This window comes from Oncorhynchus clarkii, chromosome 10, assembly GCF_045791955.1.
Source record: "Oncorhynchus clarkii lewisi isolate Uvic-CL-2024 chromosome 10, UVic_Ocla_1.0, whole genome shotgun sequence".
In the NCBI taxonomy this organism is placed as follows: domain Eukaryota; kingdom Metazoa; phylum Chordata; class Actinopteri; order Salmoniformes; family Salmonidae; genus Oncorhynchus; species Oncorhynchus clarkii.
The window spans coordinates 43,159,192-43,183,848 of record NC_092156.1 but is presented as its reverse complement, the minus strand read 5'-3'; the positions used below and the strand labels follow the sequence as shown (position 1 = coordinate 43,183,848).

At 42.9% G+C, this 24,657-nt stretch overlaps 1 protein-coding gene across 2 annotated transcripts in view; it reads right to left on the bottom strand.

Annotated features, from left to right (window-relative positions):
* LOC139418545 (pyruvate carboxylase, mitochondrial-like) overlaps positions 1-24,657 on the bottom strand; it is a 96,356-nt gene that overhangs the window by 5,988 nt on the left and 65,711 nt on the right. For both annotated transcript variants that reach the window (XM_071168095.1, XM_071168096.1), the window contains exons 11-18: positions 15,877-16,021; positions 15,264-15,353; positions 14,909-15,130; positions 14,064-14,220; positions 13,642-13,882; positions 13,228-13,477; positions 6,616-6,860; positions 5,569-5,748 (exon numbers count right to left, since the gene is read on the bottom strand). In XM_071168095.1, the coding sequence (XP_071024196.1) occupies positions 5,569-5,748; positions 6,616-6,860; positions 13,228-13,477; positions 13,642-13,882; positions 14,064-14,220; positions 14,909-15,130; positions 15,264-15,353; positions 15,877-16,021 (1,530 nt within the window). The remainder of the gene's footprint in view (positions 1-5,568; positions 5,749-6,615; positions 6,861-13,227; positions 13,478-13,641; positions 13,883-14,063; positions 14,221-14,908; positions 15,131-15,263; positions 15,354-15,876; positions 16,022-24,657) is intronic.

Here is a 24,657-nt window from a genome sequence, read left to right as displayed (position 1 = left end):
TTTACCCCTACCTACATGTACAAATGACCTCGACTAACCTTTACCCCCACACATTGACTTGGTACCCCCTGTATAGAGCCATGTTATTGTTACGTAATTTTCTTGTGCTCATTTTTATTTAATTTTTTCACTTTAGTTCATTTAGTAAATATTTTCTGAACTCTACTTCTTGAACTGCATTATTGTTAAGGGCTCGTAAGTAAGCATTTCACGGTAATACCTGTTGTATTCGGAACAATTCACATAATACTTTGATTTGTAATAATTAACATAGATAATGCTAGGCATCTGTCGGAAATGAGAAATAGCTGCAACATAATGGCTGCTCCATTCCTTTGTTATACATGATGTTATACATAAGCAGGTGGCCTTTTTAAGTTTGAACTGATCTGCAAAATAAATTACACAAGAGCAACCGATGGGGGGGGGAACAAACAAGAGGGGCAACTGCATTGTACCCTGGTGATATGAGGGACACATTTGATCGTAGAAAACAACTGAGCTTCAGGGGAAATGTTTCTGGGTAATTGTGGAGATTCTTAGAGATGGGAAATAAATCATATTTATTCAAATTTCAAAAACAGATGAAATGGTGCGAGATCTCCAAGGACAGTAGAGGGACAAAAACAGGCAAACTTTTCAAACAAAGTATTTATCTGACTTAATGGGATCCTGTCATAGTGGGTTATAAAACCAACATTTTCTGAGCTCTATAAAAATACCTACTGTAATGTAAGTGGAACATGATAAATGTACTCTTAATGTTAAATCCATAGAGTACCAAACCTAATAATCTTTAATACTGTCTGTGGGAGTACAAATCCTGCGATTATGGTTGGCTGTGAAAAGGCAGATAAGGTGGGGCAAAAAAAGTATTTAGTCAGCCACCAATTGTGCAAGTTCTCCCACTTAAAAAGATGAGGCCTGTAATGTTCAACATAGGTACACTTCAACTATGACAGACAAAATTAGAAAAAAAAATCCAGAAAATCACATTGTAGGATTTTTAATGAATTTATTTGCAAATTATGGTGGAAAATAAGTATTTGGTCAATAACAAAAGTTTCTCAATACTTTGTTATATACCCTTTGTTGGCAATGACAGAGGTCAAACGTTTTCTGTAAGTCTTCACAAGGTTCTCACACACTGTTGCTGGTATTTTGGCCCATTCCTCCATGCAGATCTCCTCTAGAGCAGTGATGTTTTGGGGCTGTTGCTGGGCAACACGGACTTTCAACTCCCTCCAAAGATTTTCTATGGGGTTGAGATCTGGAGACTGGCTAGGCCACTCCAGGACCTTGAAATGCTTCTTACAAAGCCACTCATTCGTTGCCCGGGCGGTGTGTTTGGGATCATTGTCATGCTGAAAGACCCAGCCACGTTTCATCTTCAATGCCCTTGCTGATGGAAGGAGGTTTTCACTCAAAGTCTCACGATAAATGGCCCCATTCATTCTTTCCTTTACACGGATCAGTCGCCCTGGTCCCTTTGCAGAAAAACAGCCCAAAAGCATGATGTTTCCACCCCCATGCTTCACAGTAGGTATGGTGTTCTTTGGATGCAACTCAGCATTCTTTGTCCTCCAAACACGACGAGTTGAGTTTTTACCAAAAAGTTATATTTTGGTTTCATCTGACCATATGACATTGTCCCAATCTTCTTCTGGATCATCCAAATGCTCTCTAGCAAACGTCAGATGGGCCTGGACATGTACTGGTTTAAGCAGGGGGACACGTCTGGCACGGCAGGATTTGAGTCCCTGGCGGCGTAGTGCGTTACTGATGGTAGGCTTTGTTACTTTGGTCCCAGCTCTCTGCAGGTCATTCACTAGGTCCCCTAGGTTCTGGGATTTTTGCTCATCGTTCTTGTGATCATTTTGACCGCACGGGGTGAGATCTTGCGTGGAGCCCCAGATCGAGGGAGATTATCAGTGGTCTTGTATGTATTCCATTTCCTAAAAATTGCTCCCACAGTTGATTTCTTCAAACCAAGCTGCTTACCTATTGCAGATTCAGTCTTCCCAGCCTGGTGCAGGTCTACACTTTTGTTTCTGGTGTCCTTTGACAGCTCTTTGGTCTTGGCCATAGTGGAGTTTGGAGTGTGACTGTTTGAGGTTGTGGACAGGTGTCTTTTATACTGATAACAAGTTCAAACAGGTGCCATTAATACAGGTAACGAGTGGAGGACAGAGGAGCATCTTAAAGAAGAAGTTGCAGGTCTGTGAGAGCCAGAAATCTTGCTCGTTTGTAGGTGACCAAATACATATTTTCCACCATAATTGGCAAATAAATTCATTATTAAAAATCCTACAATGTGATTTTCTGGATTTTTTCCCCTCATTTTGTCTGTCATAGTTGAAGTGTACCTATGATGAAAATTACAGGCCTCATCTTTTTTGCCCCACTGTATACACTGAACAAAAATATAAACGCAACATGCAACAATCAACGATTTATTGAGTTACAGTTCATATAAGGAATTCAGTAAAAAAAATAATAATTAGGCCCTAATATATGAATTTCACATGACTGGAAATACAGATAGCTTCAATTTAAAAAAATGTATGGATCAGACATGGATCAGAAAACCAGTCAGTATCTGGTGTGACCACCATTTGTCTCATGCATCTCCTTCGCCTAGAGTTGATCAGGCTGTTGATTGAGCCCTGTGGAAGGTTGTCCCACTCCTCTTCAATGACTATGTGAAGATGCTGGATATTGGCGGGAAAGGAACACGCTGTCGTACACGTCAATCCAGAGCATTCCCAACCTGCTCAACAGATGACATGTCTGGTGAGAATGCAGGTCATGGAGGAATTGGAAAATGTTCAGCTTCCAGGAAGTCTGTACAGATCCTTGCAACATACAGTACCAATCAAAAGTTTGGACCTACTCATTCAAAGGTTTTTCTTTATTTTTACTATTTTCTACATTGTAGAATAATAGTGAAGACATCAAAACTATGAAATAACAAATGGATCATGTAGTAACCAAAAAAGTGTTAAACAAATTAAAATATTGTTTATATTTGAGATTCTTTAAAGTAGCCACCCTTTGTCTTGATGACAGCTTTGCACACTCTTGGCAGTCTCTCAACCAGCTTCATGGGGTAGTCACCTGGAATGCATTCCAATTAAAACAGGTGTACCTTGTTAAGTGAATTTGTGGAATTTCTTTCCATCTTAATGCGTTTGAGCCAATCAGTTGTGTTGTGACAAGGTAGGGATGGTAAAAGACCAAGTTCATATTATGGCAAGAACAGCTCAAATAAACAAAGAGAAACAACAGTCCAGCATTACTTTAAGATATGAAGGTCAGTCAATACGGAACATACCAAGAACTTTAAAAGTTTCTTCAAATACAGTTGCTAAAACCAACAAGCGCAATGATGAAACTGGCTCTCATGAGGACCGCCACAGGAAAGGAAGACCCTGAGTTACCTCTGCTGCAGAGGATAAGTTCATTAGAGTTGACAAGTTCATTAGAGTTGACAAACTCAGAAATTGCAGGCCAAATAAATGCTTCACATAGTTCAAGTAACAGACATCTCAACATCAACTGTTCAGAGGAGACTGCATGAATCAGACCTTCATGGTCAAATTTCTGCAAAGAAACCACTACTAAATGACACCAATAAGAAGAAGAGACTTGCTTGGGCCAAGAAACACAAGCAATGGACATTAAACTGGTGGAAATCCATCCTTTGGTATGAGGATTCCAAATTGGAGATTTTTGGTTCCAACCGCCATGTCTTTGTGAGACACAGAGTAGGTGAACGGTGAACGTATGTGTGGTTCCCACCGTGAAGCATGGAGGAGGTGTGATGGTGCTTAGCTGGTTGACACGGTCTGTGATTTATTTGGAATTCAAGGCACACTTAACCAGCATGGCTACCACAGCATTCTGCAGCGATACGCCATCCCATCCGGTTTGCCCTTAGTGAGACTGTCCTATTGAAAAACAAATGATAATGACCCAACACACCTCCAGACTGTGTAAGGGTTTTTGACCAAGAAGGTGAGTGAGTGAGCGCTGTATCATATGACCTGGCCTCCACAAATCACACAACCTCAACCCAATTGAGATGGTTTGGGATGAGTTGACCCCAGACTGAAGGAAAAGCAGCCAACAAGTGCTCAGCATATGTGGGAACTCCTTCAAGACTGTGGGAAAAGCATTCCAGGTGAAGCTGTTTGAGAGAATGCAAAGCTGTCCTCAAGGCAAAGGGCGGCTACTTTGAAGAATCTAAATTGTATTTTGATTTTTTTTAACACTTTTTTGGTTACCACATGATTCCATGTGTCATTTCATAGTTGAGGTCTTCACTATTTTTCTACAATGCAGAAAAAATTAAAATAAAGAAAAACCCTTGAATGAGTAGGTGTGGCCAAACTTTTGACTGGTACTGTGCATCATGTTGAAACATGAGGTGATGGCGACAGAGGAAATGGCACAAAAATGGGCTTCAGGATCTCATCACGGTATCTCTGTGCATTCAAATTGCCATCGATAAAATGCAGTTGTGTTCGTTGTCCGCAGCTTATGCCTGCCCATACCATAACCCCACCGCCACCATGGGGCACTCTGTTCAGAACACTGACGTCAGCAAACTGCTCGCCCACACAACACCATACACACTGTCCTCAATCTGCCATATGACCGGTACAGTTGAAACCATCATTCATCCGTGAAGAGCACACTTCTCCAACATGCCAGTGGTCATCGTAGGTGAGCATTTGCCCACTGAAGTCAGTTACGACACAGAACTGCAGTCAGGTCAAGACACTGGTGAGGACGACGAGCACGCAGATGAGCTTCCCTGAGACGGTTTCTGACAGTTTGTTAAGAAATTCTTCAGTTGTGCAAAGGCATAGTTTCATCAGCTGTTCAGGTGGCTGGTCTCAGATGATCCCGCAGGTGAAGAAGCCCGGATGAGCAGGTCCCGGGCTGGTGTGGTTACAACTGGCCTTACAACCGCAGACCACTTGGACGTACTGCCAAATTCTCTAAAATGGGGGTGGCTTATGGTATAGAAATGAACATTACATTCTCTGGCAACAACTCCAGTGGACATTTCTGCAGTCAGCATGGCAATTGCACGCTCCTTCAAAACTTGAGACATCTGTGGCATTGTGTTGAGACACTGCACATTTTACAGTGGCCTTTTATTGTCCACAGCACAAGGTGCACCTGTGTAATGATCATGGGGTTTAATCAGCTTTTTGATATGCCACACCTCTCAGGTGGATGGATTATCTTTCCAAAGGAGAAAAGCTCAGTAACAGGGATGTAAACAAATTTGTGATCAAAATTTGAGAGAAATATGATTTCTAAGCGTTTGAAACATTTCTGGAATCTTTTATTTCAGCTCATGAAACATAGGACCAACACTTTACATGTTTCATTTATGTTTAAGTTCAGTGTAAAATACATGTTCTCCATTCAATCATCATGTTCTCCATACAGAATCATCCCAGCAGCGTGTTAAAAATAATGTTGTTGCGAGCTGAAAAGAACTTGGGCCTAAGGGAAGTTAGACTTATTGGGAATTTGTGAAGTGTGTTTTACCTTGGACCTGAAGGGTTCAGGGAAGCCTCCATGTGGGATGCCAATGTGGCCCTGCAGGAACTCCACCACAGAGAGGGGGAAGGAGAGCTCATCAGCCCTCTCCTCCACCTCTGCCCTCGTCAGAGAGTTCTGCACCATGAACTGAGCCAGGTCACCCACGATCTTCGAGGAGGGGGTCACCTGCAGGCAGGCAGACACAGAGTGGGCAGAGGAGAGAGGTGGAGCGAGATGAAAGATTTTATCCACAACATTACTGGTGCTACAGCCCATCGGTCATAGACTATTGTGTATTACCATTGGAACCTCAAGCTGGCGTGCAAATTGGAAGTGAACAGAAGTGTGGTAGAGTCAAGAAGGGAGACCGAGATTAAAATTGCTTGAGAAAAACATTTTTTTGCAGCCAATTGTAAGAACAGTGAAAAGACAAGAGAACGAAAGGGGTTAGAATGAGGAGAGAAAAAAACATGCATAATGAAAGTGAAGTAAGCGTGTCCACTATCGAACAGACACCGACTCACTGTGCCTGTGATATGGACAATATGACATCGAAGGAAACGAAGAAGGAGAAGAACAGAAAGTCAACTATCTCTGATCATTTAATTAAGCCCTAGGAAATGAAAACCAGCAAGGCAAGACCAAATGCTAGAAGATGCCATTGATTGGAGAGATCAGACAGAAGCATGGAGAACAGAACAGATAAGCTTTGCTCAAAGCTCCTTGGTTGATCTGACTTCAGGCTGCAGCGAGATTAATGGCTCCACTTTCTGCAAACTTATTCCCATTTCGTTTTTTATTTTGTCTTTGAGACAGTAGAGACTCCCTCCCACGCACACATAGTTAAGAGAGAGTGAAAGGAGGAATGTGAGGGAACAAATTGAGTGGGCAATTCATTCTGAAGTTCTCTTCAAAATCAGAAGAACTCTTTTGTAAATCCGCCTTAATAGCAATAATTATGAATCTGAAAAGACAATTTGTGAATGAGGAATGTGAGTTTTAGCACTGAACATGAGGCCAGTGTTAAGGACACCAGGAGTCTGGTTGTCTCACCTTGATGAGGTCACCCAGCAGCTTGTTGGCCTCTGTGTAGGACTTCTTCACCTCCTTGAACTTGTGTCCCAGGCCCATGCTGTGAGCCTGGAAGTGCAGGTTGGTGTACTGGCCTCCAGGGATCTCGTTCTCATACACGTCAGCATTGCCAGACTTCATAGTGGCTGTACAGTCAAATGGTGCGTAGAGCCCACGAGCAACCTCCCAGTACTCACTGTAGTCATAGACATTCTCCAGAGATATGCCTGTCAAAGAGAGGGCAGGACAGAGAGAATAATAGGCATCTATAGATGCTGTCAGCACAAATACAATGAAACATTATCTACAGTTGAATTCAGAAGTTTACATACACCTTAGCCAAATACATTTAAACTCAGTTTTTCACAATTCCTGACATTTAATCATAGTAAAAATTCCCTGTCTTAGGTCAGTTAGGATCACCACCTTATTTTAAGAATGTGAAATGTCAGAATAATAGTAGAGAGAATGATTTATTTCAGCTTTTATTTCTTTCATCACATTGACTACAGCTCAGAGTTTAACACCATAGTGCCCACAATGCTCATCACTAAGCTAATGACCCTGAGACTAAACACCTCCCTCTGCAACTGGATCCTGAACTTACAGACGGGCCGTCCCCAGGTGGTAAGGGTAGGCAACAACACATCTGCCACGCTGATCCTCAACACTGGGGCCCCTCAGGGGTGTGTACTTAGTTCCTTCCAGTACTCCGTTCACCCACGACTGTGTAGTCAAACAACTACAACACCATCATTAAGTATGCTGACGACACAACAGTGGAAGGCCTGATCAACGACAACGAGACAGCCTATATAGAGGTCAGAGACCTGGCAGTGTGGTGCCAGGACAACCTCTCAGTGTGAGCAAGACAAAGGAGCTGATCGTGGACTATAGGTAAAGGAGGGCTGAACAGGCCCCGAATTAACATCGACAGGGCTGAAGTGGAGCGGGTCGAGAGTTAAGTTCCTTGGTGTCCACATCACCAACAAACTATCATGGTCCAAACACACCATCATGGTCCAAACACACCAAGGCAGTTGGGAACAACACCTTTTCCCCCTCAGAATTTGGCATGGGTCCCCAGAAAGTTCTACAGCTGCCGCAGAGAGCATCCTGACCGGTTGCATCACCACCTGGTATGGAAACCGCTCGGCATCTGACCGTAAGGCGCTACAGAGGGTAGCGGCCCAGTGCATCACTGGGGCCAAGCTTCCTGACATCCAGAACCTAGAGTTGAAGTCGGAAGTTTACATACACGTTAGCCAAATACATTTAAACTCAGTTTCACAATTCCTGACATTTAATCCTAGTAAAAATCCCATGTTTTAGGTCAGTTAGGATCACCACTTTATTTTAAGAATGTGAAATGTCAGAATAATAGTAGAGAGAATTATTTATTTCAGCTTTTATTTCTTTCATCACATTCCCAGTGGGTCAGAAGTTTACATGCACTCAAATAGTATTTGGTAGCTTTGCCTTTAAATTGTTTAACTTGGGTCAAACGTTTCAGGTAGTTGGGTGAATTTTGGCCCATTCCTCCTGACAGAGCTGGTGTAACTGAGTCGGGTTTGTAGGCCTCCTCGCTCGTACACACTCTTTAAGTTCTGCCCACAAATATTTTATGGGATTGAAGTCAGGGCTTTGTGATGGCCACTCCAATACCTCGACTTTGTTGTCCTTAAGCCATTTTTCCACAACTTTGGAAGTATGCTTGGGGTCATTATCCATTTGGAAGACCCATTTGCAACCAAGCTTTTACTTCCTGGCTGATGTCTTGAGATGTTGCTTCAATATATCCACATCATTTTCCTTATTCATGATGCCATCTATTTTGTGAAGTGCACCAGTCCCTCTTGCAGCAAAGGACCCCCAGAACATGATGCTACCACTCCGTGCTTCACGTTTGGGATGGTTTTCTTCGGCTTACAAGCCTCTTTCTTCCTAACATAACAATGGTCACTATGGCCAAACAGTTCCATTTTTGTTTCATCAGACCAGAGGACATTTCTCCAAAAAGTACGATCTTTGTCCCCATGTGCAGTTGCAAACTGGCTTTTTCTATGGCGGTTTTGGAGCAGTGGCTTCTTCCTTGCTGAGTGGCCTTTCAGGTTATGTCGATATAGGACTCGTTTTACTGTGGATATTGATACTTTTGTACCTGTTTCCTCCAGCATCTTCACAAGGTTCTTTGCTGTTGTTCTGGGATTGATTTGCACTTTTCGCACCAAAGTACGTTTATCTCTAGGAAACAGAACGCATCTCCATCCTGAGCTGTATAACGGCTGCGTGGTCCCATGGTGTTTATACTTGCATACTATTGTTTGTACATATGAACGTTTGGAAATTGCTCCCAAGGATGAACCAGACTTGTGGAGATCTACAATTATTTTTGGGCTGATTTCTTTTGATTTTCCCATGATCAAGCAAAGAGGCACGGAGTTTGAAGGTAGGCCTTGAAATACATCCACAGGTACACCTCCAATTGACTCAAATGATATCAATTAGCCAGAAACTTCTAAAGCCATGACATAATTTTCTGGAATTTTCCAAGCTGTTTAAAGGCACAGTCAACTTAGTGTATGTATACTTCTGACCCACTGGAATTGTGATACAGTGAATTATATGTGAAATAATCTGTCTGTAAACAATTGTTGTAAAAATTACTTGTGTCATGCACAAAGTAGATGTCCTAACCGACTTGCCAAAACTATAGTTTGTTAACAAGAAATTTGTGAAGTGGTTGAAAAACGAGTTTTAATGACTCCAACCTAAGTGTATGTAAACTTCCGACTTCCACTGTATGTTAAATGTGATGTGTTCATCTACTGTATGTGGGAGGCATGCCACAGAACCCTAAAGCTTATCAGTGTGATGCTCACCACTTAGGCATTCACGGGCTTCCAAAGCAGGAACACTCAGTCAGTCAATGCACCCTCTGCTGCCAATACCCTCATTTAAACCCGATGACCATTCCTAATGCCTGTTGCTATAATTACAATTAGCCCCATGCTTCACCTGGCAACAAACACAACTCCAAGACACACACACACACACACACACTCAGGCCAGCGTATACACACACACACACACACACACACACACACACACACACACACACACACACACACACAGGCCACAAATTCTCCAACCAATCTCAGAGCCTAGTAAATTTTAAGCTTTGATATCAATCTGAAGCTTCCCACTCCCTAAACCATAAACATCTGTTGGCACATATCCATCAGCATGGGAGGAGGAAATTGAAAAGAGAAAGCGAGCGAGAGTGTGACATTGACCACATTTCCTGTCCCTCAGGACTAGAGCTGACTTAAAGATGATCTATACACATCAAGGGAGAGAACAAGGGACCTTCGCCAGAGGGGAGCTCCCAGTGCAGATGAAAGATGGATGGGTAGAAAGATTAAAGAAGTGAAGTGCTCAGAAGTAATTTAAGAGGAAGAGAATGTGGATGAAAAGGGATCACGGAAAAGAGGAAAGGTGAAAAAGACTAATTGAGGCACTCGAGGGTTTTCTGTAAACAATTACCATTTGTTAGGATTAAGAAACAAGTCAACACAATAAATATGAACAAATGGGACCGAGGCAGTAACATTTCTTTGGGGTTAAATGCCTTGCTCAAGGGCACCGACAGATGTTTCACCTCGTCGGCTCGTGTATTCGAACCAGCGACCTTTCGTAGCAGACCAAAAGAGCGCTTAGACAAGTAAGAAGAAATACAAATGAAAACAGTCTTATCATCCTGTCTCATGCATGAATACCCAAAGTCATATTTGGAATTCATTTGGAATTCATTTGACAATAAATGGACAAAAACTGTACTGCACTAAAGCGCAACATTTCAAAAGGGAGAAGGGAATAAGACGGAATTTGCTTGACATTTCAATTACCTAGGCAGCCTTCTACTCAGTGAGAAGGAGCAGGAGAGAGAGAGAGCGAGAGATAGATTGGTAGACTTCACGGGAATAAACAAAATCAACAAAGAATACAGCATGTCTTTTTCTCAGAATGTGAGCATTCTGATCGGTTTAAAACTGCTTGTCGAGAGCACAATCGCACACACACTCCAACACAAAATCTAGTTGTGCTTTGTGTCCTTGAACAGTAATTATCGGAATGAGAGAATCTGGAGACCAGAGGCACATGTTTTGAAATGGAAAATTGGAACAAGTTAAAGAAAGATGCTAAATTGCACCTCTAGGCCGTCTACGCTTTCATCAACTCGCATCCAACAAAACTATTTCTGGGTTATAATCATTTTGAAAACTACTCAATTTCACAGCGTGGATTGGGCTTTAGAATAATCTCGCAGAGTCCTGCCACATTTCATTTTCTAAAGAGGACATTTTCCCTTTAATAAAAACTAGATAACTGGATTAGAACGAGAAAGAACGAACTAACTGTTAAGTGCTCACTTGTGCTCAGGTAGCGTAGAATTCCCAACGGTACACCAGTACATGGTCAAGTCATTTCAGAGCAGCTGCTACCTCCATTCTCCTCATGACTAATTCATTATGGATGGAGTTTTATATTCTCAAGTGTTGTTCAATTCTAAACAAACAGCAACTCCATTATTTCATTTGCCTCCACTTTGTTTCAGGTGGCCTACGATAAGGCTCTAATTAAGGGTTTTTACAAGCAGCTAATCAAATCTGGATTCATTGTGTACAAAATAAAGAGTTACTAAGCCATTTCATGGATGTTGTAGGAAGGATTAGATGCTCATCAATTGTGAGAATATTATCTTCTAGTCTTTGTTCATCTAAACCATTAGGAATGAAAAAGAACAGCCCTTCAAACCTGGTCTTCCATCTTTCATGAATCAAAGCACACTGTAACCGTCAGACTCATAGGTGTATGCATGGTGATAGCACTAGCCTGCTGCTGAATGGTTCCCTTCTAAATAACAATGCCACACAGGGGCAATGATCTCGCCTCACGGCCGTTCCCCTAGCAACAAAGATGGCTGCAGCCATGAGAACTTGGTTTTGACCACGTTCCTGTTCCCACGCAGAGACAGAGCTTTACGGAGCCTTGCAGGCCAGGTCATTACAGCGGGTTAAGACTCACCTGCTGCAGTAATGTCTCAATTAACTGAAGGTCGCGGGGTCGTGTGTGAGCTATGTGCGGCCTATCTTCCTTCTGCCTTTTCCTCTAGTTCCCGCTCCCCGTTGCTCTCTCCCTCTCCACAACGAACATACTTCATTTTCCTCTGCTTTACATTAGTCTGCACATGTACTGCATCATCTCCCACGTGTTCATATTCTCTAAGTCATAAGGTTGTCTTTGTTTTATACTCAACTGCTGAGGTGAAGGGGATAAGCAGAGTGACGACACACTAAGCATCAGCACAATTCAGTTGTCACTATTTCCAAATTGCTGGCAGCTCACTCTATTTCCAAATGGCTGGCAGCTCACTCTATTTCCAAATGGCTGGCAGCTCACTCTATTTCCAAATGGCTGGCAGCTCACTCTATTTCCAAATGGCTGGCAGCTCACTCTATTTCCAAATGGCTGGCAGCTCACTCTATTTCCAAATGGCTGGCAGCTCACTCTATTTCCAAATGGCTGGCAGCTCACTCTATTTCCAAATGGCTGGCAGCTCACTCTATTTCCAAATGGCTGGCAGCTCACTCTATTTCCAAATGGCTGGCAGCTCACTCTATTTCCAAATGGCTGGCAGCTCACTCTATTTCCAAATGGCTGGCAGCTCACTCTATTTCCAAATGGCTGGCAGCTCACTCTATTTCCAAATGGCTGGCAGCTCACTCTATTTCCAAATGGCTGGCAGCTCACTCTATTTCCAAATGGCTGGCAGCTCACTCTATTTCCAAATGGCTGGCAGCTCACTCTATTTCCAAATGGCTGGCAGCTCACTCTATTTCTAAATGGCTGGCAGCTCACTCTATTTCTAAATGGCTGGCAGCTCACTCTATTTCTAAATGGCTGGCAGCTCACTCTATTTCTAAATGGCTGGCAGCTCACTCTATTTCTAAATGGCTGGCAGCTCACTCTATTTCTAAATGGCTGGCAGCTCACTCTATTTCTAAATGGCTGGCAGCTCACTCTATTTCTAAATGGCTGGCAGCTCGCTCACTATATTTCCATTGGCTGGCAGCTCGCTCACTATATTTCCATTGGCTGGCAGCTCGCTCACTATATTTCCATTGGCTGGCAGCTCGCTCACTATATTTCCATTGGCTGGCAGCTCGCTCACTATATTTCCATTGGCTGGCAGCTCGCTCACTATATTTCCATTGGCTGGCAGCTCGCTCACTATATTTCCATTGGCTGGCAGCTCGCTCACTATATTTCCATTGGCTGGCAGCTCACTATATTTCCAATTGGCTGGCAGCTCACTATATTTCCAATTGGCTGGCAGCTCACTATATTTCCAATTGGCTGGCAGCTCACTATATTTCCAATTGGCTGGCAGCTCACTATATTTCCAATTGGCTGGCAGCTCACTATATTTCCAATTGGCTGGCAGCTCACTATATTTCCAATTGGCTGGCAGCTCACTATATTTCCAATTGGCTGGCAGCTCACTATATTTTCCATTGGCTGGCAGCTCACCTGTGTTGAATTTGGTTCCCTTGGTGCAGGCGACAATGGCTCCCATGCTGGGCTGCGATGTCATCCCAGCCATGGAGTCCACAGCGACGTCTACGATGTCGGCCCCGGCCTCGGCACACGCCAGCATGGCGGCCACGCCGGCGCCTGCCGTGTCATGGGTGTGGACGTGAATGGGCATGTCAGGGAAACGGTCCCTCAGAGCACCAATCAGCATCCGGCTAGACTCAGGCTTCAGCAGCCCTGCCATGTCCTAAAGAAAGAGCAAGGAGTCAACAACATGACACACAGACTATTTATGCCCGAGTTGCTGATTCCAAGTATTAGTAAATAGCGGAATATAAATAAAATGTGTAATTGATTGGGATAAACCGCATTACTGGGTTTGATGACAGAGCAGGTTCAGTGCCAGTCTACCTTGACATTCAGTATGTGTGTTCCAGCTCTGACCAGCTCATCAGCCAACTTCAGGTAGTAGTCCAGAGAGTACTTCTGCCTCATGGGGTCAGACACATCTCCTGTGTAGGAGATGGAGGCCTCCACCACCCCCCCGGCAGCCCCAGCAGCCTCCATACCCAGCATCAGGTTGGGCAGGTAGTTCAAAGAGTCGAAAACACGGAAGATGTCCATGCCGTTCTCCTTGGCCACCTCACAGAACCTGGTCAGAACCATTGAAAGGTGGATAAGTACATGCTTCAAATGAAGAACCCTTGGGTTTAAGGGTGATACTTTCAAGAAATACTATGCAGACGATGACCGTCAAACTGTGAAGGCTGGGGTTGAGACGATGTGTGTTCTAGTTGGAGTAGGGGTGTTTGATCCAGGGCAGAGGTACTGACTTGAACACTGCGTTGTCGGGGTAGTTGGTGTAGCCCACAGCGTTGGCTCCTCTCAGCAGCATCTGGAAAGGCACATTGGGCAGCAGAGCTCTCAGCTCCTGCAGTCGTTTCCATGGACACTCGCATAGGAAACGCATTGCCACATCAAAAGTGGCACCTACTCAGAAGAGGAAAGATCAATATCTGCCATAGCAACAGACTCCATTGACGAGAAAGTCCATAAAACAAACAGTAAAATGGACAGATTCCCCTGAATAGACAAACTTTCCTAGTCCTCCAGAGACTGATGGACTTCCTCCCTAGTCTGATGTCCAGCTCCCTCAACATCAAAAAATGTTTTTTGGACACTGTCACAATAGATTTGCTTCAAAGGGGGCCAAGATGATTTTCTGCGGCCTTAGTTTGTAAAAAGTGCTATCCAAATAAAACATGGATTTCATAAGTCACTTTGCTACAGATGAAGAGAGACGGAGACTTTTCTTCAGTCTTTACTTAGAAACGTACCGCCAGTCTGCCTGTATCAACTTCAAAACAGACTTGAGGAGAGCCCACTCCTGAGTAACCCAGACGCAGTAGTCGACTCACTTGCTCTGCTCAACGATGTGAACCTGGCCCTGGGGCAGTGTCATATTTTTTCCTTCACCCTAGCAGTTGATGCTATTTGACCTTTAAATTGAAACTGTGACTTTTGAAAACATAACGTCTATAAATGATGCCACTGAAACAGAGGCAGGTGGCAGATTCGGGCCAGAGCAAAGCAGAAAGCGCAGATTGAGATGGAGAAAAGTGTGATAGTAGAAAGAAAGAGAGAGAATAAAGGAGTAGAGGCTACAAGTGTTGCTCACCTCCCCAGTTCTCCACGCTAAAGAGATTGCTGAAGTTATGGGCCACGAAGGGGGCGACCTGTTTGAGGTCGTGGGTGCGGACACGTGTGGCTAGGAGAGACTGGTGGGCATCTCTGAAGGTGGTGTCCATGAGCAGCAGACCCTTGTGGGCACGCACCGCCTTGGCAAAGCCCTCTGGACCCTCCCTTAAGAGGACTTCACGGAACCCAACTGGAGGCTCACCTAATCCACATCAATACATACAGCTTTCACTATGTTGTACTGACTAAATCAAGACAAAAATTGACTGCTACAAGAAAGAAAAAACATGCTTTACAGGAAGCTGGTAGGAGGTTATGTAGGGTTGGAGTCTTACCCAGAGGAATGGGTGGGATCACAGGATCGATAGAGGAGGGCTTGGCCTTCACTGGGATGGGAGTGGTGGGGCCATTTACCATCACATGACCTGAAACCAGACAGCAGGAGGGGGATCAGAAAACCCTGAGTTGGTCATCGTTGTATGCATTTCAAACCAACCAATATCATTATATGGGAGACAAACATACTACACCCCAGACAGCATATCTTCAAGGAAAAGAATGACTCATAGTAAAGGTGTCATTTGTGTGAACGGATGATGTCACAGTTCAATAGTCAACATGATGTACAATACAACACACTTCATGGGCAGGCGATGCTTGAAGAAACAGCTGTGCCGTCAATAGTCTTTAGTGCCAGCCAGGCATGAATTCATCTAACTAACTCACCTCTTGATCTAGGGGAGGGGAGTTTTAATTGTTAAATGAATCAGGACTATCATTAGCTGCACTTCAGATGACTGAGTAAGTGTTGACATGTCTAAATGTCAAATAGAAAATCTACACACACAAAGAAACGTAGAATTCTGAAATAAACAATTGTTTGAAATGGAGTTCAAGAAGAGTTTAAAAAAAAGACATGTAACTGCAGTGAGTTGAAGACAATTTTACCCAGGTAGTGCAGCAGCTTCTGGGCTCGGTTCTGGACCGGCTTGAGGTTGAAGAGCTCCTGGTTCTCATCTATGAACTGGGTGTCAACGGTGCCGTACAGGAACTGATCGTTACTCAGAACGTTCTGGAGGAAGGGGATGTTGGTCTGTGCAGGGGAAAAAAGGAGAGCGAGAGAAAAAGGGGGAAAGAGGGAGGGCGAGAGAAGTTAAAATGACAAAACGGTTGACAAGACAGTCTGCATGATACAGAACACCAGGGACCGAGAGAGAGAGAGCAGTGCCTGAAAATGCAAAAACACTGCTGAAGTGCAAATGGTCTTGGAGGGGTGTGAGGTCATTCTGCGGTCAGTCCCAAATCAAATGACTTGCAACACTCAATACCGTCACACTGAGTCCCATCCTCTGTGTGCACTATCAGGCCAAAACACACAGCGCAGAATACACAATGTGATCAGTGAGCAAAACAATCCCAGAATCCCAGCTAATCCTCAACATATGCACTGCATGTTCCCCTGTGCCCTGCTGCACATCTGTCTCAGGTGCCCTGGGGTACACAGAGCGAGAAGCCACAGCCAGAGAGAGCGAGACGCAGAGAGAGCGAAGAAACGAGAGAATATAAATGAGGATAGTATAGGCTACTGCTCAAGTCTCAAGATCTTAGACCATCTCAAATCAAATCAAATCTCTACTACACACTTCAAAACAGCATATAGTCTAGTAAGCCTACACAGAGCCAGCGCTCGTACTGTACAGCAGACCTAATTACAGGGCCTGTAGCCACAAAGCATCTCAAAATAGAAGATTGGTTGTACAGTAAGAGCTGAGCATTTAGATATTTTACTCCTACTGTTATGGGTAAAAAATAAAAATAAAATAAAAAACAGCCTCTTTGGTCATAATTAGGGTTGCAAAGGGAGGGTACATTACTGGGAACTTTCTAAGTTTACCAGTAACCTACCTGCATTTTGGTAACTTAAGGATTTTAAGTAACTTAACTTTTGGGTACGTCAAAATTATCTCAAGTGTCTTTAATTATCTCTGGCCCTCTGTGTGGCTTTATCACATGTAAAATAATCAAATAAGAATGAACAAAAGCTGTAAAACTATCCTAAATTACACTGAGTGTACAAAACATTATGAACACCTTCCTAATATCGAGTTGTATCCCCCTTTTCCCTCAGAACAGCCTCAATTCATCAGGGCATGGACTCCACAGGGATGCTGGCCCACGTTGACTCCAATGTTTCCCACAGTTGTGTCAAGTTGGCTGGATGTCCTTTGGGTGGTGGACCATTCTTGATACACATGGGGTAAAACAGTTGAGGGTGAAAAGCCCTGCAGTGTAGCAGTTCTTGACACTCAAACCCGTTCTGAACGGCACACACACACAATCCAAGTTTAAATTGTCTCACTTAAAAAAAATGTAAAAAAAAAAAAAAACTTGTCTCCTCCCCTTCATCTACACTGCTTGAAGTGGATTTAACAAGTGACATCATTAAGTGATCATAGCCATCGCCTTGATTCACCTGGTCAGTCTATGTCATGGAAGAAGCAAGTATTCCTCATTGTTGTATACTCAGTGTTTAAACCATCAACTTAGTGAATACCATCGGTATTTAATGAGGGTTTCAGAATTAATTATCCTTTATATGTCTCGGTTGTAAATGTTTTGGTGACAAACAGGTGTCAGTTGTGAAAGGTCGATAATTGCAGAGTTAATTGAAATTATTCCCATTGTTGATTATAATCTTTTTTTCCATGAAATTAAGCTATATTCTCTTGAACCATATGGTCCATGGACTAGAAAGTCATGGACAATAATATATAAAAAAGAATATCAAATAATATGGACACGCCCCTTGACTATTTCCACATTTTGTTGTGTGTTACAGCATGAATTTAAAATGGATTAAATTAAGATTTGTCACTTGCCTACACACATAGGTGGAATTATGTTTTCACATTTTTTCTTCAAATTAATACATTTCAAAATGGTATGCAACATTAAGCCTACTGTGCCAAAGCAATTTAGAGTTGTTAAACGGGAGTGACAAGTGTGTTGATAACGGTAATATCAAAATTCCTATATTAATAACTAACAGAATTGGTTAAAAAAAGGCTATGCAGGCCTCCCGGGTGGCGCAGTGGTTAAGGGCGCTGTACTGCAGCGCCAGCTGTGCCATCAGAGTCCTGGGTTCGCGCCCAGGCGGGTTGGATGTGCGCTGTAAAGAAGCAGCGGCGTAATGACTTTCAACCTTCGTCTCTCCCGAGCCCGTACGGGAGTTGTAGCGATGAGACAAGATAGTAGCTACTACAACCTACGAAATTGGGGTAAAATTCAAAAAAAAAAAAAAAAAAAAAAAAGGCTATGGCCGCGCCCTCACATCGCTTGCTCCCCCGTAGCTCACCAGCTGATGGAGCCGCCTTCAAACAGCATGACCATTACATAGGTGCACCTTCTGCTGGGGACAATAAAAGGCCACTAAAATGTCACAACACAATGCCACAGATGTCGCAAGTTGAGGGAGCGTGCAAATGGCATGCTGTCTGCAGGAATGTCCACCAGAGTGGTTTTCCAGATAATTTTAATGTTCATAAGCCGCCTTTCGTTTAGGAGAATTTGGCTGTATGTCTAATCGGGTTCACAACCGCAGACCACACCAGCCCGGGACCTCAACATTTGGCTTCTTCACCTGCGAGATGATCTGAAACCTTCCACCTGAAAAGCTGATGAAATGGAGTTTGCACAACCGTAGAATTTCTGCACAAACTGTCTCAGAGAAGCTCATCTGCGTATTCGTCGTCCTCACCTGGGTCATGACCTGACGTCGTAACCGACTTCAGTGGGCAAATGCTCACCCCTCAGAGCCTGGTTCCTCTCTAGGTTTCTTCCTAGGTTCCGGCCTTGAGGGAGTTTTTGCTAGCCACACATCGCTTCTACATCGGCATTGTTTGCCATTTGGTGTTTAAGGCTGGGTTTCTGTACAGCACTTTGTGACATCAGCTGATGTAAAAAGGGCTTTATAAATAACATTGATTGATTGACCTTCGATGGCCACTGGCAAGCAGGAGAAGTGTGCTCTTCATGTATGAATCCTGGTTTCAACTGCACTGGGCAGATGGCAAATAGCGTGTGGGTGAGTGGTTTGCTTACATCAATGTTGTGAACAGAGTGGCCCATGGTGGCGGTGGGGTTATGGTATGGGCAGGCATTAACTACGGGCAACGAACACGATGGCAATTTGAATGCACAGAGATACCGTGACGAGATCCTGGAGGCCCATTGTCGTGCCATTCACCGCCATCACCTCAGCCTAATCAACTCTATGTGAAGATGTGTTGCGCTGCATGAGGCAAAATGGTGGTCACACCAGATACTGACTTGTTTTCCGATCCACGTCCCTCCCTTTTTCTTTTAAAAGGTATCTGTGACCAACAGATGTATTTCTGTATTCCCAGTCATGTGAAATCCATAGATAAGGGGCTAATTAATTTATTTCAACTGAAAGACTTTCTTATATGAACTGTAACTCAGTAAAATATTTGAAATTGTTGCACGTTGAGTTATTTTTGTTCTGCGTATACAGTACATTCCGAAAGTATTCAGACCCCTTGACTTTCTCCACATTATGTTACAGCCTTACTCTAAAATTGATTAAATTGTTTCTCTCTTCAATCTACACACAATGCCCCATAATGACAAAGAAAAAACATGATTTTAGAAATGTTCGCAAATGTATAAAAAAAAATATTTAAAAATGAAATATGACATTTACATAAGTATTCAGATTCTTTATTCAGTACTTTGTTGAAGAACCTTTGACAGCAATTACAGCCTCAAGTCTTCTTGGGTATGACGCTACAAGCTTGGCACACCTGTATTTGGGGAGTTTCTCCCAATTTTTCTCTGCATATCCTCTCAAGCTCTGTCAAGTTGGATGGGGAGCGTCGCTGCATAGCTATTTTTAGGTCTTCCCAGAAATGTTTGATCGGGTTCAAGTCCGGGCTCTGGCTGAGCCACTCTGAGACTTGTCCCGAAGCCACTCCTGTGTTGTCTTGGCTGTGTGCTTAGGGTTGTTGTCCTGTTGGAAGGTGAACTGTCGAACCCAGTCTAAGGTCCTGAACGCTCTAGAGCAGGTTTTCATCAAGGATCTTTGTACTTTGCTCTGTTCATCTTTGCCTCGATCCTGAATAGTCTCCCAGTCCCTGCCAATGAAAAACATCCCCACAGCATGATGCTGCCACCACCATGCTTCACCGTAGGGATGGTGCCAGGTTTCTTCCAGCCGTGACGGATGGCATTCTAGCCAAAGAGTTCAATCTAGGTTTCATCAGACCAGGAATCTTGTTTCTCATGGTCAGAGTTCTTATGGTGCCTGAGGAGTGGTTTCCGTCTGGCTACTCTACCATTAAGGCCTGATTGGTGGAGTGCTGCAGAGATGGTTGTACTTCTGGAAGGTTATCCCATCTCCACACAGGAACTCCGGAGCTCTGTCAGAGTATCCATCAGGTTCTTTGTCACCTCCCTGACCAAGGCACTTCTCCCCTGATTGCTCAGTTTGGCCAGGTAGCCAGCTGTAAGAAGAGTCTAGGTGGTTCCAAACTTCTTCAATTTAAGAATGATGGAGGCCACTGTGTTCTTGGGGACATTCAATGCTGTGGAATTTATTTTGTACCCTTCCCCAGATCTGTGCCTCGACATTCCTGTCTCGGAGCTCTATGGACAATTCCCTCGACCTCATGGCTTGGTGTTTGCTCTGACATGCACTGTCAACTGTGGTACCTTATAAAGAGAGGTGTGTGCCTTTCCAAACCATGTCCAATTAATTGAATTTACCACATGGTGGATTCCAATCAAGTTGGAGAAACATCAAGGATGATCAATGGAAACAGGATGCACCTGAGCTCAATTGAGTCTGATAGCAAAGGGTCTGAATACTTATATAAATAAGGTATGTTTATTTTTAATACATTAGCAAAAATGTCTAAAAACCTGTTGTATTCACTTTGTCATTATGGGGTATTGTGTGTAGATTGATGAGGCATTTTTACCTAATCCATTTTAGATTAAGTCTGTTACATAACAAATCATGGATAAAGGGGTCTGAACACTGAATGCACTGTATGAGCAGGTCTGCTTTGAAAACTTTGGTTCAAAAACCAAAGTAAGTTTGTAAACTTTGAGATGGGCAAAATGAGTCCATCATGGTTGCATCAGGATGATGGTTATGATTACAGTATGCTGCAGTTCATTAAATTTGGTATTCAATGGTGATGTAAATAAAACATACAAATTGGATCGTTCTTGTTCTCTAGTTATGTAAGAATATGAGATGTAGCTTGTGCCCTGACACTCCCTGCTCTCTACTAACTGTTTTGTGAGTCTTGCTGTTAATAACTTGGGAAACCATCAAGAACAAACCTAGTTTAATATATATTACGTTTTCAGAATGACTGCTTCAAGTGGGCGGGAAGGGGAAAAAAACAGCCCTTTGAGGACAATGCATCTGGGAAACGCTTCAAGGCCTCTTCTTTGGACTCAGTGATCAATTACGCATCCATGAAACCGCTTCCAAATTAGCCATTCATGATTAAGAGAAAGGCACACACAAAACAAAACAAAAAATCAGGTCAGTTTGCCTCAAAAATATTCACCAATTTGTCAACTGGCAAAAGTTCTGACAGTGTTGTGAAAATTGCCAGCCTCAGTGGGTTTTTTCTACACTCTCTGACAGTACTGTTCTGTAAGGTTCAGAGTGCCAGGCACTGCTGTCCATGGTCTAGAATAGATCCTCTGCCATGGGACGTGCATCCACCATTGTCCAGGCTGAATAACTATGGATTGAAGCAAAATCAATTTCCCTCTGCAGCTTCACCAGGTAAATCATTCCACAAATTTCCTGCAGCTAGATTAGATTCACACATTTTTCATCTAAATTATACACAATAGTCAAAATGAGAGTTAGGTCTGTGGTGAAAGACCCATGTCACGTCTTCATATACACCAGAGTAAATAAGTAGACTAAATAACCATTATGTTTGTGTCAGGAGGCCAGCATGACCAAGCTCTCATTGGTTTGATGCATACAACAGTTTCACTGTAGGGTGGGTGTTAGACTGTACCAAGTCCTCTATATATATCCCCAGTGTATGTCTGGCTGAGGTGGAGTCACTCCCCTCACCTAAAAACCCCAAACTAGCCCAGAGTAGAATAAAAACAAGGATGAGAGGAACCATTGGGAGGAGGAGGAAGATGGGGCTAAGTCTTCCCTCCTCTCCTTTGTCTCATTCCCTCAAATTCAGGGTAAAAAGCCATGCTGTCAGATTCAGCTATAGCGCTGGTGTTAACCTGTATTAACCTTAATCCCTTCTGTTTGGGTTGAGAATCCTACTGTAGTCCTCTGTGTTCGTCTTTATCATCCGCAATCGATTCTTTCGAATGCCATACCGTACAGCCCCAGACCACTGCATGGAAAACAAGCAAGTATTACAATCTTCTTTATTCGCTCAAAAAACTGCTGAACAATCAGATATCCCTCGACCACAAGTTAACATTCAAGGCGCATTGGGGAACTTTGCGATCAACTTGTTAAAAAATGTATAATGACTTTTAATATAAAATTTATCAAAATGTTGAATATTTCATAAGAGGAGAATGGCTTACCAAGAAAAGCTTCAGAAAGTACTCATTTAAGGCAGAAAGAAGTTTGAGCAATCAAAAAAAAAGGCAGAGATGTATTTTAGCTCATCCATTGTTCAAGATGAGTACAGCTGACTGATGCTTCGTCGTCAAGCTGACATCTTCCTCAGATTGACCTGACCATTGCACTTAGTGCCTATTTACAGCCTAGTGGCCTATTGAAAACACCAATGTAAGCAAATAAAATAATACAATTAATAATAATAAATAGCGGTGAGCAGCAATGAACGGGGTTCACAGGATAACAGTGACAAAGGTACAGTGCTGCCACATTTGAATGCAGTAACAATTCTTTCTCAAAACCATCTATCCTGTTAGTCACTTTACACCTACCGGTCAAAAGTTTTAGAACCCCTACTCATTCAAGGGTTTTTCTTTATTCTTACCATTTTCTAAATTGTAGAACAATAGTGAAGACATCAAAACTATGAAGAATGTTAAATAAATATGAGATTCTTAAAAGTAGTCACCCTTTGCCTTGACAGCTTTGCACACTCTTGGCATTCTCTTAACCAGCTTCATGGGGTAGTCACCTGGAATGATCTCAATTAAAAGGTGTGCCTTGTTGAAAGTTAATTTGTGTCATTTCTTTCCTTCTTAATGCGTTTGAGCCAATCAGTTGTGTTGTGTCAAGGTAAGGGTGGTATACAGAAGACGTCCCTATTTGGTAAAAGAACAACTGCATATTATGTCAAGAACAGCTCAAATAAGCAAAGAGAATTGACAGTCCATCATTACTTTAAAGACATAAAGGTCAGTCAATTCGGAAAATGTCAAGAACTTTGAAAGTTTCTTCAAGTGCAGTCGCAAAAACCATCAAGCGCTATGACGAATCTGGCGCTCATGAGGACCGCCACAGGAAAGGAAGACCCAGAGTTACCTCTGCTGCAGAGGATAAGTTCATTCGTTTCCAGCCTCAGAAATTGCAGCCCAAATAAATGCTTCACATAGTTCAAGTAACAGACATCTCAACATCAACTGTTCAGAGGGAGACGGCTTGGATCAGGCCTTCATGGTCGAATTGCTGCAAAGAAACCACTACTAAATGACGCCAATAAGAAGAAGAGACTTGCTTGGGCCAAGAAACACGAGCAATGCACATTAGACCGGTGGAAATCTGTCCTTCGGTATGATGAGTCCAAATTGGAGATTTTCGGTTCCAACCTCAGTCTGTCTCTCTCTCTCTGAGGATCTGAGCCCTAGAACCATGCCTCTGGACTACCTGACCTGATGACTCCTTGCTGTCCCCAGTCCACCTGGCCATGCTGCTGCTGCTCCAGTTTAAACTGTTCTGCCTGCCGCTATGGAACCCTGACCTGTTCACTGGATGTGCTACCTTGTCGCGGACTTGCTGTTTTGGACTCTCTCTACCGCACCTGCTGTCTCTAAATCTGAATGATTGGCTATGAAAAGCCAACTGACATTTACTCCTGAGGTGCTACCTGTTGCACCCTCTACATCCACTGAATATTAATTATTTGTTTAACACTTACGGTAATTACATGATTCCATTTGTGTTATTTTATAGTTTTGATGTCTTCCCTATTATTCTATAATGTATAAAATTGTAAAAAATAAAATAAAAACCCTTGGATGAGTAGGTGTGTCCAAACTTTTGACTGGTACTGTATGTTAACTTTGATTGTGTCCTATGAAACGGATCTTTCAAAGTTTTATGCAACATTAACCTCTCTAGACCTGGCCAACATCCAGTGAGATTGCAGAGCGCCAAAATCAAATACAGAAATGGTCATTATAAAAATTCAGAAAACAAAACGTATTTTACATAGGTTTAAAGATTAACTTCTTGTTAACCTCAAAGCTAGGGGGCAGAATTTTCACTTTTGGATAAATAGCATGCCCAATTTCAACTTCCTGCTACTCATGCCAAGAATATAAGACATGCATATTATTCATAGATTTGGAAAGAAAACACTCTAAAACAGTTTCTAAAACTATTTGAATCATGTCTGTGAGTATAACAGAACTTATGTAGCAGGCAAAACCCCGAACTAACTGTTCAGAATGTTTAATTTTTTCCCCATCTCTCTTCCCTATATTGTCTTTGCCATTGGATATTTA